We start from the raw sequence: 17,591 nt of genomic DNA on the forward strand, positions 1-17,591 counted from the left end.
CCCCAGGTTCTAATTCTGGTGCCACTCTTCACAGAAAAGACAGGGACAGTGTGTGGTCTGTTTCATTCAACTAAAAAAGCTCAGGGGGACATGAGGACCTAAAACTCTCCCAGGGTTAAAAACTTCGGTAAGATGCTCTCGTTGCCCCTAGAAACATGGAGGAGACAGTGGGAAGAGTGTCTCGTCCATCTGTCAGCCAGCTCCACAGAAATGTCAGGAATCACCTGCTTTCTCTGGCAGTCAAGAGGTGGATAGCGGAACCTGAGACAGGCAGGTTTAAGGAAATTAGGGAGGGGGATCCCCGCGTACCCCTCCCTAACTGAGGATTAAGCAAGTGTCAGAGTTAATTATTTGACAAGGCTGGCCGGAGGAGGGCCGGCTTCCCATTCTTGTAAACAACCAGTTACGGGGACACAGTCCTGCTCACTTGTTTACGTGTGGTCTAAGTGCTTTCGAGTGCCAACAGCAGAGCTCAGTGAGGGGGTCAGAGACCCTATGTATGGCCTACAAGCCTGAGAAAAAGTTTGCCAACTTCTGATGTAGATTAAACTGATATCTGCAATTCTAAATCACTTAGCTAGTTCTGTTCTCTTAAATTTGGAGTTTACTCTTCACAAAATTTCCTATGTGCTCATCACAGAATACACAGAGGGAGAACTTGGACATGGAGCGTTTACTCATTGCAGGGGCGAGGCAGGGAAATCAAGAAACCATCTCTCTGACCATGGCATGCGGAATCTGGAAGGAGCAGGAGGCGCCAGTCTCTGCCTCCTGAAGAACACGTACGGGACGAGCCCCAGGAAGAGGACGGGTGAGCTGCTGTTGAAGGTCAGGGCAGAGCGCCATCTCTGACGCCCTTCTGAGGCAGGCGTGTGAAAATGGGAGGGAGAGGGGGAACAGGAGGGCTGGGGGAAACCGAAGCGGCGAGGTGGCGCTTGAGCAGGGCGCTGACCAGAGTCACAGGTAAGGAGGGAGACAGGGTTCCAGGAGGAAGCCACGGCCGGTCCGAGACTGAGGAGTCAGCTAGGTAAAGAGAAGACCCGCAAGGAAGTGGCCGCAAAGTGCAGAACGGGGGAGCGGGCCTAGAGCGCAGGAGGCGGGGGTCACGTTAGGAAGGGCTGGGTCCCCGGTTACCGGAAGCTGCCACGACTCTCACACCAGAGATGGAACTGGTTCCGAGAGTCCAACGGAAGCCTGAAGAAGGTACTGGATGGGAACGCGGTCCCACGGAGACCCGCAGGGCCCTTCCCGAATCGGCAGGCGCGCCTCAAAGACCGCGAGAAAACGTGGGTGCCATGACAGAAGATGTTCAGAGTTTAAAGGACCTGGCCAGAAGCTGGAGGCTGCGGACCGAGGCCGGCCCTGGGAGCTGGGCGTGAAGCTCGTGGGTTCCAAGTGGCCCCTGAACTGGCAGTCTGACGGACACCTCCAAACTGCCTTGGAACACACCGACCCCAGATCGCTTTCTGCATCAGGAACCAACCTTTCCTTCTGTTTTACTGCCAAGCACTGTTTAAAATCTCCCCATTCATTCATGAGCTTGCATATCCCAACGTCCCGAATTAGCCCTACGTTAAGGTTGTTTCTGGTTGGCTCACCAGTTGCAGTACTTTTAAACAGACCCAAGTAACACCTCCAAAAAACCTCCAGGGGACTGCACTTTAACCTCCTAAAGGTCAAAGAACCCGGCTCCACAGGAAAGTTAGCAAGTTCACACTGCTGAAGCGATCTGCTGAACTTCCGTCAAAAAACGTCCGAGCCAAACCAAGCAAACAAGGAAACTGCGAAGTCCTGGGAAATCTTTATGGCTGAGGAAAAAGGGCCGGGATTCCTGCCTGTTGCTCACCTCTGCTTTTCCAGCTTTCACCTCACAAAACAGTGAGACTGTGATCCTTAGAAAGCCATCTGATAAACATGAGCATCTCTTTCCATGACGGGCTGTTTATCCACATATTTGTTCATGAGGACCGAACAGGCCCAGTAACCTCAGCCCTGTCAGGGGACAACTGACAAGAGGCTGGGGCAGGCCCCAGATGCCCAACTCTCCCTATGCTCCACAGCACATCTCAAATTCTACAGAGACCAACTTGGGGGGAAAAAAAATCTGCTATCTAAACAGAAGAGAGGATTAATTTTGTCAAATCACAATGCTGAGGGAAATTTCTTGTAGTTCAAAATACAGTGTGCTGTTGTGGTAAGAGACACAGGCCTGTGGGTGACGAAGACCCAGGCCCAGGTGAAAAGGTACTGTCTCAGTTCTTCCCTGCTAAAAGCAGACTTAACATTTTGGAGGAGGAGAGAAACTGCATTCATTCTCTGATCATAAGAACTGAGTCCCCCAAAGGCAGACATGCAAAAAATTATGGTTCTCAAAAGAGGTAACGATGTACAAATAATAATGAACTGGAGTCTCAAGTGAGAGTCTGGACTTGCTGGTGCCTTACTAGCTACATTCTTCCAAAAGAATGTGCAAAGGATTGCATGCATGCACGCTCAGTTGCGTCCGACTTTGCAACCCTATGGACTGTAGCTTGCCAGGCTCCTCTGTCCATGGGATTCTCCAGTGAAGAATATTGGAGTGGTTGCCATTTCCTACTCCAGGGGATCTTCCTAATCCAGGGATTGAACCTTTATCTCTTACTGGGAGAAAAAAAGTCTGCAAGATGCCAAAGGTTCCATTTGCAAATTTTTAGGCCCTCATTAGGCAAAGGATATAGCCATACTATCCTCTGTAAGCACAAGTGTTACACTTGAACACCATGCAGTGGGTGAAAACAAGGCTGAGAGTTGTGGAATGCACTGATCTCCATTTCTGGAAATGGTGACCTGAGAGACACTGTCCATTAACGATACATATGCTCAGAGTCAGACACTTGGTGTTATTTCTACACTGATGTCCTGGAAGGGAAACTGAAACATGATTGCCCCAAAAAGGTAGAAAAGGTTCCTCTGCACGACAGCTTTCTGCTAAGGCAAAAATGCAGACAATGAAATCACTCATATTTAGTCTAAGACAGCACTGATTCCAATCAAACGTCAGACAACCATGGCGTACTGTTTCAGAAGTGGAAGTGGAGCTGCTCAGTCGTGTCCGACTCTTCGTGACCCCATGGACTGTAGCCCACCAGGCTCCTCTGTCCATAGGATTTTCCAGTCAAGAATACTGGAGTGGGTTGCCATTTCCTTCTCCAGGGGATCTTCCCGACCCAGGGATTGAACCCGGGTCTCCCGCACTGCAGGCACACGCTTTGCCATCTGAGCCACCAGGGAAGCCCCTACTGTTTCAGAAGAGCAGTGTAAACGGTCACCGTAGTTCCAGTGGCCTTGGGGAAGAGTTTGTGTGTGTGCTCATAAACCCTGATAATTTTCTTAAATAGACAAGAACTTCGACACTCAAATTGAGTGTTGTGCCCTTAAAATCTGCACTGTGAGAGTCTATACAATTATTCCACTTATAAAACCCATGGCCATCTCCTCTTTTAGGATCCTCAGAGAGACCAGAGCAATCAGTCATGCCACATTACATTTTTTTCCAAGAACATAAAACATGCACCTTTTTCTTAAGAAAAGGAGATTACACAATACACATGGCTGTATACCTTGATTGCTTTCATTTAATACTGTATCACAGAAATATGGACATACTGACTCAGTTCGGCACATGTGCAGGCTGAGAGGACAGGGAGAGGAAGCACTGGCCCGGCCACCACGTGCATATTAACAGGCAACCTAGCATGTCACAGGGTCCCTTCACAGCCCCACTTTGTGGGAGATGGAATATGATAGAGAAAGTCCATGTGCTCTGCAGAAACCCATCTGAGTCTCTCAGCCAAAGTGCTGGTAATACGCACTTCTGAGTGGTCTCAAATCCTTTTGGGGATGAGTAGGGTATATAAACAAACCAATGAAATAAACAAAGGAATGAATGAAAGAGAAATGGATGCTCCTAGCAAGAGCCTGTTATAAATGGGAACGGTGAAGGGAAAAAAAAAACAACCCAGCAGAGAGACTGAAGGAAGGTCATGACTCCTCTTTCCCTTCTTTAAGGTCAGTATGTAGTCATAGCTTCCTCAGAGCCATGCCCCAAATATCAGCTTTTCTTTGGAGAAAAGTGGGAACTTCAATTCCCACATGTGCACTGGAATAACAGAGGGCTAAATCAAGCAAAGCTCCAAGCAGTCAAATTACTTCCAAGCTGATGCTTTAAGACTGTCTTTTACCCTCTCGCCCAGCTGAAAAGATTTCCTGTATTATCAAGGCAAATAAGAACTCAAATGCTGGAGAATTGCTGAGGAAAATCATCTTAAATATTTCCCCTCAACCATTCTTCTTTAGAGTGACGCTGGGGAAAGCTGTTAAGGAAATGGCTGACACAGATTTCAACTGAACCAGCAGGTTCACTACCACCCGAAAGGCAAAGGTATTTACAGCAACTTACCTCCATCATCCAAGGGCCGTTTCTGTACTCCATAGCCATACACTGAGGGGTCCACTAGAGGTGTGGAATTATTCAAGTGAGGAATTGAATCAATTTTAGCAGCAATCTACAGAGAGAACCAGATTTAAATACTCAGTAACAAATCATGGCTCCATGGAGGGAGGAAGACAAGAGTCTTCTTTAAAGGGCTGTTACCCCATTTCTCCACCCAAAGGAGATTAATTAAAGCAATGTTACAGGATAAGGACTTTGCACTCCTGAGTTTTCTTTTAGTCTAAGTAATAATGTGTCTTTTGAAATGACATTTCCAAAACCTTGTCTTCCACAAGCAAATTTTTAAGTCATCACTTAAAAGACAGCTATACCACATTTTAAGGAAAAAAGCAGGCCAACAATATGAAGAACTTTGTTCCAAATATTTTAACACAGGGTTTCCTTAAGGAACAAATTCCCCAGCAATATTTAAAAGGCCATGAATTTGTTCAAATCTGACAGCTCTTTAGGAATAGGTTTGTCATCTTAAAAATTCAACCCCTATAAACTGATGATGAAATATATGGAAACATAAAACAAGCTGCTCTTCACTGGAAGTCTAAACAGCAGGGGGATGACCGTCTGTCCTGGCTAGTTTGGAAGGATTCCTGCTCTGGAGAAATCAAGATAACCTATGAGTGCTACTTTAACTTTTAATATTTACCTGTCAGTTAAAGAACAGAACACAGCTATTAAATTTCCTCCAGAAACAGATGCTGTGGAGAGCTCCCTACACTTATCTATTAGGAATTAGGGATTAAATGTGATGCTCACATAAATGAACTCTGATTCAATCAAAGGAATGCTTTAACTGCTCTTGATGTTAGTCCCTCAGTTAAGCCTAACAAGCCAGGGTGGATTAAGGGACAGCCAGCACAGATGTCCCAGAGCAGAGCCTTCAGAGGTAGCTTTCCTGAGGTTGTTCAAATGTGCCCAGAAGTCTGACAGCTTCTGGAACCAACATAAGTACTTTAGACAAATAAACAACCAAAGACAGTCATGATACTGAAAACCTAAGGCAGAATTTAATGTTAGGTACCCTGGATCAGGACTCATCCTTTCATTTACTAATTCTGTGATGTCGGGCAAGTACCTTTCCTCTCTGCCTAAGATCTTCCAGGCATAACACCATCTGCTTCGTAGTTTCTGGAAAGATAACAACATACTCTGAACACAAAGGAGCTTTGCATGAGAAAGCATTTCACGGATACCAGGGCTGTAAGACAAGGCAACTCACCCAACAAGGGCTGAGGGCCTACTATGTCCCAGGCTCAGTGGTGAAGACTCGGGGGGAGTCACAGGTACACAAGTTAATCAATAAGCTGATCATTTCAGCTGCTGATACACACAATACTAACGAAAGGCCTCAGGAGGGCCACTTTAAACGGGGTGATCAGGGAAGGCTGCTGTGATCTGAGACCTACATGATGAGGAAGAGCATTCCAGGCAGACGAAACAGCTTGTTCCAAGGCCCTGAGGCTAGAGCAAGCTTGGCGGGTATGAGCCTCAAAGAGAAGTCAATGTCACTAGAATAGAAAGAACCAGACGTATTCCAAGAGATGGGCAATGGCCAGTTCATGTAGGGCTTTAGAGGTCATTGGAAGGGGCTTGAATTGTATGTATATAGAGAGAATTAATTAATTAATGCTGCACCCCCTTGGGTTCCCTGGCCAGGGATTGAACCTGTGCCCCAAGGAGTGGAAGCATGGAGTCCTAACCACTGGATTGTCAGACAAATCCAGGGCTTGGGTTTTATATGAAGGGTGATGGGAGGCAACTACAAGGCTTAGTAAGAGAAGTAACTTGCTGATTGATGATTTTAAAAGATGCCCTTGGACAAGGAAAATAGATTATAAGGGGGCAAAAGTAGCAAGACCATTTAGGAATTATTCTAGGCCAGAAGTCAGCAAGCCATAGCTGGGGAACTACCTGTCTTGGTAAATAAAGTTTCATTAGAACACAGCCACACCCATTTCACAGAGATCATATGCTGTGCAGAACATATATATGTATATAATTTAATATCTGAACTTAAAAAAAGAAAAAGGAGTTTGCCCTGTCGAGGCTACAGATGATGGTAGCCTGGATAGGTGCTTGTTTTAAAATATTATTTTAAGTTAAAGACTTAAAGTTAAGAGAGACTGCTGATAGAAACTCCATCTCCTATACTCAAACTTCAAGGTAAGTGGCCATTTGCTCTAAAACAAAATACTGTATAAATCTTGCCTAACAACATTCTACCACCAACTTGCAATCTTGCTCTCCATATTTGTTTTGGATAAGCTAGTGGAAGGTTGGCTACTTACTTAAGATGCAAAAATTATCTTCAAGGATTCAGCTTTGAAAGCAAGTGATTAAAAGGTGAGAATACTGCAGTAGTTTATGCCCCCACAGAGACCCTTTCATTTGCCACAATGAACTGAGCAGGTAAATGGCTAATGTGGGGCTTTCCAAGATTACTGGTTTAAAGACAGACCAAAATATTGGCAAGAGACAGTGAGGAGGACCCCAAAACACAGGGGAAATGGCTGTGATTATCAGTGGAGTCCCCCAACAGCATGCATGGCCAATCACTCTCAAAGAGAGGATAAGCTCTACATATTTGGCACATTCTCTACCCATTTTTTTTTTTTAATGTGGACCATTTTTAAAGTCTTTACTGAATTTCTTTCAATACTGCTTCAGGTTTTGGTTTTTTGGTCGCAAGGCAAGTGGGATCTTAGTTCCCCCGCCAGGGATCGAACTGGTAACCCCTGCATTGGAAGGCAAAATCTAAACCACTGCAGCACCAGGGAAGTCCCTCTCTACCCTCTTCTGTTGATGCCTCTTGGCTTCCAGAGCTTCTTCCTTCCTTCCAAAGTAGCCAAGATGTTATTGCTGAGTCCTTGGCCTTCCTTATAATTTATATAGTATGTTTCATATAGTTGCCAGAATGTCACTTTCTCCCAAAGCTGAGATATTAAATGGTTACATTACAGTAGCTTTTCTGCTCCTACCTTTGATTAAACCAACAAGCTCCTTAAACATTACTGAGGATTTCAGATTTGTTTTTAAATCATGTTTGCTTCAGGCAGCTATAAATTTGGGCAATTTTCGCTAAGAGAAAAGTAGAACAGGATAATGGTTAAGAGTTGTAGCCCTGAAGTCAACAGCTGCACTTGAACCCTGGCTAAACAAATGTTAGAAATATTTTAACATTATAATACACAATTATATCATAATTGACATTGATACTACATTGTATATTATAATATACTTTGTAATTTTTATATTTATAATGTAGTATTTTATAATAATATTTTTGTAATGTAATATTTCTTTATAGCAACAAAGAATGTATTTCTTTATTCAAACAAATGCAACCTTGTTCTAAGTAATGATTTTAAATGCCTTCTCAAATAATAAGAGTTAAAGTGTTACGAGTGCTTACTATGTCTAGGCACTCTAAGAGCAGTTTAAAGATGCTATCTCATTTCTCTCTCATGATGATTCTTTAGGAGGTTAGTAGTATTATTTCCATTTTAAGACAAGGAAAAGTGAAGCTTAGAGAAGCTGAGTGACCTACCCACAGTCACACATCTTATAAGTGGCAAAAACAGTCCTGAAGCACAGGCCTGCCTGCCTCCAGAGTCCATGCTACTAATCACGGCACTAGGCTAACTGGCCCTCTTTCTTCCACCTAATGCTTTCTTAACCAGAGTCACTCCCCAAGGACTTAAAGCCTAATGAGTTCCAGTACACAGAACTCCAGCAATTCGTCATGTCTGTAACTGACCATTCTGAACAGTAGCTGCTTAAGGGAAGCAAGGTACATCTTCAGTTAATAATGGAGTAGGCCAGAAAATAGCCACAGAAGCCAGGATACTCCAAGAAGAGCAAGGCCGTGCCAGTGCTTATCTGAAAGCACGACCTTGAGGGAACGCTGGTACTCATTTTCTGCTACTTGATTCACTTTCCCCCCTTTCTGGAGGGAAGGCGGCAAGAGTGGGTTACCTCACTACCTGTGCTATTTTAAGCATGGTAATAGATGAAATATTTATAAATCAATGTCATGACATTTAACCTCCACTGCCAGCAGCTAGTGGAAATGCGGAGAAGGGAAGGGGAGCACTGGACCAGGAGTCAGTCATGAGTCTGGCTTTTCCAGACCGCCCTTCCAGTCTATGACCTTGGGCAAGACCTCCACTTTCAATGGTCCTGCTCCCTGAAAAATGCAGGGACGAACTAAACCACTGTTTTCCAAGGAGCACAAGGCAATTTGGGGAGATGCATGGATGAATGTTCAAAAATATTTTAAGTAAATCTAAATTTTACAATGATTTTAAAATATGAAGTAAAAAGAACATTGAGGGTTCACTTACAGGAGGCACACAATTCACTGACATTAGGAACCAGGGCAATGAGTTATTCCCAGTGCACATCTTTAGGTTCTGTCATCAGAGTCGCTCACCCTATAAATCCAAACAGGAAGCTGTGTCTCTTCACAACTTCACATTCAGTAAAAGTTTACACTAAATGGAAACAGGCAAGGCCATCTGAACGGCAGCAAGTCATCCACACGCTGTGTCCGTGCTACTTAAAAGAGTCACTGTTGACTCTCATGGGGCCAGCAGGCAGAGGGGACAGCTCACACCACCACTTGGAGAGGAGGAACCCAACTTGCGTCCCTGGAACCTCTGCTCTAAAGTCGCCCCGAGTGGCCCTGCTCTGGAGAAGTCACCCCTGGCGAACTCACAGACTGGATGGAAAGTCTCTACTCCCGACAGCTGGAAGAAACAGTATGTAGCCAGAGCAGTGCAACCCAGTGGCTAAGAGTGAGCAAGTCCCAGAGGGCAGGGTCTAGAGCCACAGATACAGAGTCAAGTCCACAATGTAGGTTACTCTGAAGACAGATTGTATATCAAGCTTGTTGTGCACTAAGTGTCTGATGGCACCCTCATTTAATCCTCACGGTGACCTCAGAAAGTAGCTACTAGTCTCAATTCTATGCGGTCTGGAGCCAATCTGCCTGGAACTGTATTCGAGGGGATACCAAGATAGTAATGTAAGGCACCCGGAACAATGCTGGGCACACTGTAAGTAATGAGAAATGTTTGCTATTTTAACCCTTTACTGAATTAGTAATAATATGGAAAAGTACACAGGCAAGTTGTTAACTTGAATTTTCATATACAAAAATGCCTGTGCATCCTGATCAGGAAACAGAACAAGACCGGTACCCTCGAAGCTGGTCTCAAACTCCTTTCGGTCACTACCCACCTCTACCTCCCAAGCTATTCCATATATATATACATACACCTATATGGTAGTTTTATATGTGTGTGTATATACATATAAACCACCATCCATGATCTACATTTTACACATGAGAAAAACTGAGGCTTAGATGTTAGGTAACTTGTCCAAAGTCACTAACCTAATAATTTTCAGAACCAGAATTGGAACTCATATAGACTGAATCCAAAGTCATCTTAATAATCACTTCACTACACTTCACTACCTCCTGGGTATTCTGCAACCATCAAATTAGAGAGCTTATATAAAAGTTCTTGCCTGGAACGCAGCACAACACAAGCTCAATGAATGGGAGCTATTGCTGTTGTCATTAGAGGTGGGGCCCTGTCTGATCCTGCCCTATTAACTGGCATTAACCAAAACAATCGAATATGATATCAGCTCTTGGTAGCTTTTCCTGACAACTACAGGCCACCCACATTTGGTGAGAATTAAACACTCTCTTATCTGTTTGCAAAGCACTGTGTAAACTACCTTTAAGTGGTGCGACCTCATGGAGGAAGTTATTGATTATACTCTCCTCACTGTAGGGAGCTCTTTGAGGCATGGACCTCTCTCAATCATCCTGGTACTCCAAGGAAAAAGATTCCTTAACTGGAAGCTCCAGGGGTTAGCTTTAGAGAATTCATGAACCTCCTGAAATAATAGACAGAACTATTTAAATACTTCTGAGACGTAGTTCAGTTTTCAGTCTGATAAAGGTCCACGCTCCAAAAAAAGTTAAAGAACGTCCCTAACACACAGAAAAATGTTTGGCACATAGTAAGTACTCAGTAAATGTTTGCTAAATTTATACAGAGAAGCCTATCTTAGACTAACGCTGCGATGACCAGCGGAGGCTCTAAGCCAAAACACTTTTCCAGCCAGGAGCCCCCTGCAAAGGCCCAAAAGATGGCATGACCGTTACTTTTCTCCCCTACTGTTAGTTGCTCAGTCACATCTGACCTTTTGGGACCCTATGGACTATAGCCCACCAGGCTCCTCTGTCCAAGGAATTCTCCAGGCAAGAATACTGGAGTGGGTAGCCATTCCTTTCTCCAGGGTATCTTCCCGACCCAGAGATGGAACTCAGGTATCCTGCTTTGCAGATAGATTCTTTACCTTCTGAGCCATCAGGGAAGCCCTCTCTTCCTTATGTTCCATCTAATTCCACAAGCATCCTTTCAATGCTTTGTTTGAAAACCCTGCTGCAGAATTCTCACTGAAATTGAAAACTACCCAACTACCACTAGAAAGGAACCAAGTCTCTCTTAGAACGCAGAAGACAGGGTCCAAGAACTACTGCATATGTTAACTATTTGCGTGCTTCTGAGAAAACTGCTTTATCTACCTTTGGCTTATTATTTTCAAATATGAAACGAGAATTATAGCCCTTATCCTGACTATTTCACCTGGTTGTTGTGAGAAGCTTATACCATGGTAAGATAAAACCAGCGGTAAACTTGTCTTATTAACTGTTACAATGGCCCAGCGCCCAGCAAGGGACCTTGGACTCAGCACATCCTCAAACAATGGCAGGCAATCTGAATCACATCAATTTCCATGAACGCTACTCAGTCTTGCAAATGATTTCCTATCATCTGACATTAGGATAAAAATGCAGTTCATGCTTCCTAAAGTATTGGCTATTCTTTCCCAAGTGTCCTTGTAACCAAACTTTAAATGCAAAACATTTTCAAGAGGGATGATTCTTAACCGAGTGAAAGAACTGCACAGAAAAGCTAGGGAGAAGGGAAGCTTGAATAGACATCCAACACAACACATTAGAAAGGAAAAGAATCAAGATAATACTGTTAAAATTTTTTTCAGATCTAGCTAGATGGAAGCTCTGAATGTTTGTGAGCTTGAAGAGGCCATTGAGATTATCTAGCTTAATGTTTCCTAAAGTCTGATCCACAGGAAGTGATCTGGTTTCAAGAAAAGAGGGTAAGAAGTGACAGAACTCTGGCATATTTACAATGCATATCTCAAACCCTAGTATGACTTTTATGTATAGAAGCAAACTTAGGGTTCTGAGAAATGGCAACCCACTCCAGTATTCTAGTCTAGAAAACTCCATGGACAGAGGAACCTGGCAAGCAGAGGGTTGCAAAGTTAGTCAAGACTGGGTGTAACAACACAACAAGGGCTCTGAGAAGTCCTGAACTGAAGAAGCCAATTCACCTTTATTTAACCCTGTATCCCCCAAACCTCTCTGGCCATGAGCCCTTTCCATGGAAGACCTATGAACAACTTGTAGATCAAATGCTGGGAAAGGCCAAGCTGGCCCCAGGTCATGTAGCTATCTGCAGGAGACTCAGATGTCCTAACTCTCTACCCAGAGTTCTCTCCATTAGAAATTTTAACAGTATGGACTCACAATTTGGACAAAGAAGAGGGGAAAAGAGCTGCCAATTAGGCAACCCAATGGGCAGCGTAAAATGAAGTGGTGGGAACCCAGGCAACCCAGAGAGTCAACACACGCACAGGAGCAGCTGCTACTGAGCTCCAGCTACTCAGCTCCAGCTCGCCAAAGAACATGGGAGCAGTGTGACCAGGTCTGAGCTGGAAATTTCCATTTTTGCATGAAATTGTTCTGGTTACCAAGTGTTGGACCCCTGTGGTCAAACAACACAGGCCTGCAGGACCACTCTGAGCCTTCTCCAGCCCACAGGCCACCAGTTTGAAAACTCTGGTCTAGGCAAATTTGTATTGGGGACATGTAACAGAAACATTAGTTTGATGATACATATGGGCTGTCAGATTTTATAAGAAAGATAAAGAAGCCTCAGCTGAAATGAGAACAGTGTTCAGAGGCATCCAGTGGAATGCATTGTTTATTTACCCTTTACTTCTCAACACCAAAGATGAAGTCTGGTGACCCAAAGGGGCTCAGTCGCATTACGAAAACCCCTACCCAGGAACCTGCTCCCTGTGGGGTCCTCTACTGGGTCCCACCAAAGTAAAATACTGAGCAGCCCACAGAGGTCCTGCAGACACTGCTTTTCTTCAAGTGTCTGAGAAAGTTCAAATGAATGCACACACCGGAGTTAGTCCCTTGTGAAATGATGACTTGAGCTCCTCAACCAGCAGGCATGCCTGAGATGGTCTCAGTGGAGTAAACTCACAGCGACTGAGCATTCAGTACCTGTGACTCTGCCGTGAGGCGCACACATCACACATGAGGTGAGCAAAGGCGTCCTTCCTCCAGGGGTGTGCAGCGGGAAGTGAACACAGGCCTTTTCTTTAAGTGATGGAGGCACAGTCTGCTAACGGACATGCAGTGTCCGTTAGCACAGGGGCCGAACCATCCACTGCTAAGGCTCCAAGTGTGAACTGGCGGCACTGGAAAGCACGCTGGGGAGGACTGTGGAACTTCTGAGGCCCTGAGCCGCCCACCAGCTTCCAAAAAAAGTGCTGGTAAAGAATAGGTTCTAGGTCTTAAAACTGGTCAAAACGTTACTTTCCACACTCTCCACTGGCTCAGTCACAATTATTTGGAAGCAGAAGCACCCAGACACCCAACGCCACCAGGCACCATACGTACACTGTATGTGTGGAAACCGAACCTTCTCGAGTTATGCAGTTCAGAGGTGCTGACTGAGTTGAGGGCAAAATAGGAGCTTAAAGTCTTAAAAAGCCCTGGCAGTCTGGCAAAAGAATGTCTATTTGGGTGACGACTGGCAGGCAGTTGGCCCAGCTCATCGAAGGCTGCTGGGAACCTCTTAGACACTGTGGTGTGACACTGTCCTGGTAACATGTGGATGGGTGAACCTGGACATGGATGCTACTAAATAATCACAGTGGGCTTTTCGGGGAATGCTTTTGTATTTTCAGGAAAATGAAACAAGACGAAACAGGTTTGCATCTATTCATCCGTAATTTCCATGAAGTTCCCTTGAAAGCCTGAGAGACAGTAGTCAGGGTGGAGGTGCAGTGGGGCCACAGTACAGGATAACCTGGCTTTGAGTCCACATCCCATTCTTATCAGGACCCTGTGCTCTCTAAACAATGAATGGAAGACACACTTTCATTCTGCTAACCAGTCAATGACATCTGAGAACTGGACGTGATTTTTTTTTTTTAATACCCAGCAGTTTTAGATCTTCACCAGTGTGGCCAAATTAGAACATCTTTCTACACGTGTGTGTACTTCCCTACAAGATGGCTATGTGAGCCCTTTGGCCAAACACTATTAACTCACCGGACTTCATGCTGCTGCCCAGATTTTAAATTTTATATGACATCTTCAGAGATTCCCTTCAGATCTAGGAATGCCAGGCTCACGGCAAACTAACAGCAACAACTGGCTCCCTTTGTTGGAAAGCATCCAAAGGATATGAAAAGAGGCTTCAAGAGGCTAGGAGGGAAGCTTAGTGGATTAGGTGCTGGACTCCACATACCAGACTGAAGAGAAACCACAGGTTCAAATCCCAGCAGGGTCAACTCAGACTCAACTGTGATATTCTGAATAAACTGAGCATCAGACAGCTCAGTGCTCCCTGACAAGCTTATGAGGGCCTTACCAACCGCCCTTGGTGTTTACAAGGGTACCTGGGAGAAAGGAAAGCTTTGTAATCATTTAAAGAAATACACTGCCTTTTATCTCCAGTTACTGGGAGGGGCGGGGGCGGGGGGGGGGGGGCGGCGGGGAGAGGAGATCACACCTCTGTAACATGCTGTGTATACAATGGCAAAGTAGAAACACCACCACCAGACGCCCAAATAGTATGAGGCCCTTTGAGATAAGCTTTACTGTAAGCACACAATATTTTAGATTTCTAACATCCCATTCGTGCCCAATGCAAATCTATAAATAAACCTAAAATTACCCACAAACCTGTGTTTTCTTTAGTTTTTAAGGCCATCAGTCCTTGGAGATAGTATCGACCTCCAGCTGTTAACATTCAGAAGTGATACACTTACAGCACTGTCTCCATTGGGCTTATAACTGCTCCAGTCAATGGTGCATTTCAGAGCTGGGAACAGTTCCAGTGAAGTTTCCTCTGCTAGTAGTAAACACCACTGCTTCAACAATCCACATTAGGTCAGCATATAAACAGAGGGTCTCCCTCCCTCTTGAGCAGGCTGTCCAAGAATACGAGTTCAACCACTGGCTCAAGAGAAGCAGAAAGTCTTCTCAATGGTTCAAAATTCATTTTATGTTCAACTACAGGCCTTCTGCAAACTGAGGCTCTGAGCTCTTTAGGGTAGTGACTATACTTCTTCCTGGATACAGAGGCCGACAAGGTGATTGTCACACACCAGCACAGAGTGAAAAGCCATTACATGTTAGTAGCCAGTCAGAAACAAGGTTCAGGACCCTGTACTGTAGAGGACAGCAGTGAAACACGCCGGCAAGCAGGGTGGTGGGAGGGGAGCTGCAGGGCACTGTTCATCCATCACAGCCACTGGCTGGCTCTGAAGTCTAAGTAAGATGGATACTCACTAGCATAGTGCTCGGTGCCTAGGCAGTAAGTAACAAGTCATCGGACAAAATTTTAGGCTGAACCACAGGTTTGGAAACTTCTGGGATCCAATGCAATGTCTACAGGAGCATCAGTATTAAAATGAAAAGTCAGTATCTGGGAAACAGGTAGGGTTCCCTCCCCTGGAATACTGGAAAGAGGTGTAAAGACCATATCTTCAAGCGACCGAGTTGAGACTTTCTTCTAATACAATGGGTCCTGTAGCTTTCTGTTAGGAATCAAGCAGTAATTAGTTATAGCCCAACTTTTAAAGAATCCGTTAGTATGCCTACAATTAAATAGGAAGAAATGATGAGCATGAGACACTCAGCAAAGAAGTTTAAGTGTTAGAGCTAACTTATCGCTAAGTTTCACACACAATACAGGTTCTGTTCTAAGCATCATACCAGAAACCAAAGAGTATTTCTGGCAGGTCCCATATTCATTCTCCAGGGAAGCTTGCAACCTCTTAAAAATCAGTTTATTTAACTCTGACAAAATGCACGACATTGTCAGATGGTCAAATTTCACTGCTGGAATGACTCCATTATCACATGCTCCCTGAAAGAGGAAAAACTATTGCCCATAAGGAATGTCTACGTCTTGTGGACCATTCACATCTACTTAACAACTCCCCTCTCCCAGAGCACCCTCAAAAGTAAACTACCCTCGAATTCCTAGTCTGAAGAGGCTGTTTCCCCAGTTTTAAGAAGCTACTGGGCCTAAGACAGGCCCCTTCTGCCCAGACCCGGGTTTACTCCGTGAGCCCCCCAGTTCCCTACCCCTGTAAACCTCAGAACCCCATGATGGCTGCCCTGCGGGTCCAGCCCCCGCCACGGCGCGAGGGCGCGACAGGGCCCAGGCGTCCCGGGTCAACCCTTTCCCAGCAGCTGCAGGAACCTAGGAGACCCGCCCGACAGTCTGGGCCTTGGTCCTCCCACTGGCGCCTCATCCCATGGCTCCTCCCGGCTGCAGGCGCCCCAAGAAACTGCCGAAGCGCCCAGCTGGGGCGTCAGCCCAGGTTTACGTCCCGCCCCCAGACCAGACCCCCTCCTCCTCCCCATCAGGCCTGACCCGGCCCCGCCTCGGGTTCCCGTGCTCCCGCCGGCCGGCCGCGCCCGTACCTGCCGGACCCGGTGCAGAGCGTCCACGAAGCCCTCAGCCTTCATCCCCACAGGAGCGCTCTGCCCCTGCACCAGCTCCGCCATTACCGTCCCCCGCCGCCGCCGCCGCCGCCGCCGCCGCCGCCACCGCCGCTCGGATCCCCTGTCCGGCCTCCCGCTCCACTTGGGGACCCGTAGCCGGAAAGGGAAAGTCGCCCCACTTCCGGCGGAAGGGAAGCCGGGACGCTCGCCGACGCGAGAGGAGCCGCGTCTGCGGGGGCTGAGTCGGGGCACGTGACCGCGGTCCGGCCGGAAGTGGGGGGGCGGGCCCTGTAGTCTGGTCTTGGGACCAGAGTCTCTCTCTGGCCATTTCCAGACGCGACTTCATCCAGGGCTGTCGGCGATGTCGTGACAGGCTTTTTGAGGCGTGTGTCTGTGGCCCGAGATGCCCGGCTGTCGGCTGTTTGGAAACCCAGAGGGGAGTGACGTGGTTTTCCCAGACGGCACCCTGTCTGTCCCTCTCAGAAAGTGACCATCGATTAGGAATATTGGAACTAAGCGCTTTAAAATGGCACCGTGAGGACCCAGAGGGTGGCTGGAGGGCAAGCAACAGCACCACAAAAATGTCAGTGCCCCACGTTTGCAGAATCCTGGGCCCGAGTTCTTGCAGCCTCATCAGTTTCCAGTAGGATGAGCTAATGCCACACCTGGCGTTGCCTAGCGACACAGCTCTGAAAGGACGCTTCCGTGGAAGCCAGCGGCAGTATCTTCTGACACATATTCCTTCACGAACTCTGGGGCTCTGGGGAAACAGGAAATACCACCGGACCATCATTGCTTCACTGCTTGCTGAATCAAAACAGTATTGCTAGAGGGCTTCTTGGAATGCCTAAGTAACTAGATAACGGATATTTAAAAGCAAGGGAAGGAATCTTAGTACTGGGACACCTTGAGCTTTTGAGGTGGATTTTTACAAATGAGCAAACGCCCTCCCCCTGCAAAGAAACAAGATTTAGGGGCTTAACACGCATCTTGTCTGTGGCGGCTGTGGTGGTGGTAGTTTAGTCACTAAGTCGTGTCCAAGTCTTGTGACTCCATGAACTGTAGCCTGCCAGGCTCCTCTGTTCATTGGATTCTCCAGACAAGAATGCTGGAGTGGGTAACTTTTTCCTTTCTCTAGCAGATCTTCCCAATCCAGGAATCCAACCGGGGTCTCCTGCATTGGAGGCGGATTCTTTACCAACTGAGCTATAAGGGAAACCCCAAGAATACTGG

General features: G+C 46.1%; 1 protein-coding gene across 4 annotated transcripts in view; it reads right to left on the reverse strand.

Moving 5' to 3' along the window:
* Nucleotides 1-16,514, reverse strand: part of FUBP3 (far upstream element binding protein 3) — a 48,182-nt gene extending 31,668 nt beyond the window's left edge. For 2 of the 4 annotated variants that reach the window (XM_043916584.1, XM_043916583.1), the window contains exons 1-2: nucleotides 16,338-16,514; nucleotides 4,439-4,544 (exon numbers count right to left, since the gene is read on the reverse strand). In XM_043916584.1, coding sequence (XP_043772519.1) covers nucleotides 4,439-4,544; nucleotides 16,338-16,421 — 190 coding nt within the window. In that variant the 5' untranslated portion in view covers nucleotides 16,422-16,514. Of the gene's footprint in view, nucleotides 1-4,438; nucleotides 4,545-5,564; nucleotides 5,618-14,585; nucleotides 15,443-16,337 lie in introns of all 4 variants that reach the window. The other 2 variants (XM_043916582.1, XM_043916581.1) reach the window with 2 other exon arrangements.
* Between the last annotated feature and the right edge of the window lie 1,077 nt (nucleotides 16,515-17,591).

The sequence above is a fragment of the Cervus elaphus genome, chromosome 11 (genome assembly GCF_910594005.1).
Source record: "Cervus elaphus chromosome 11, mCerEla1.1, whole genome shotgun sequence".
Classification (NCBI taxonomy): Eukaryota; Metazoa; Chordata; class Mammalia; order Artiodactyla; family Cervidae; genus Cervus; species Cervus elaphus.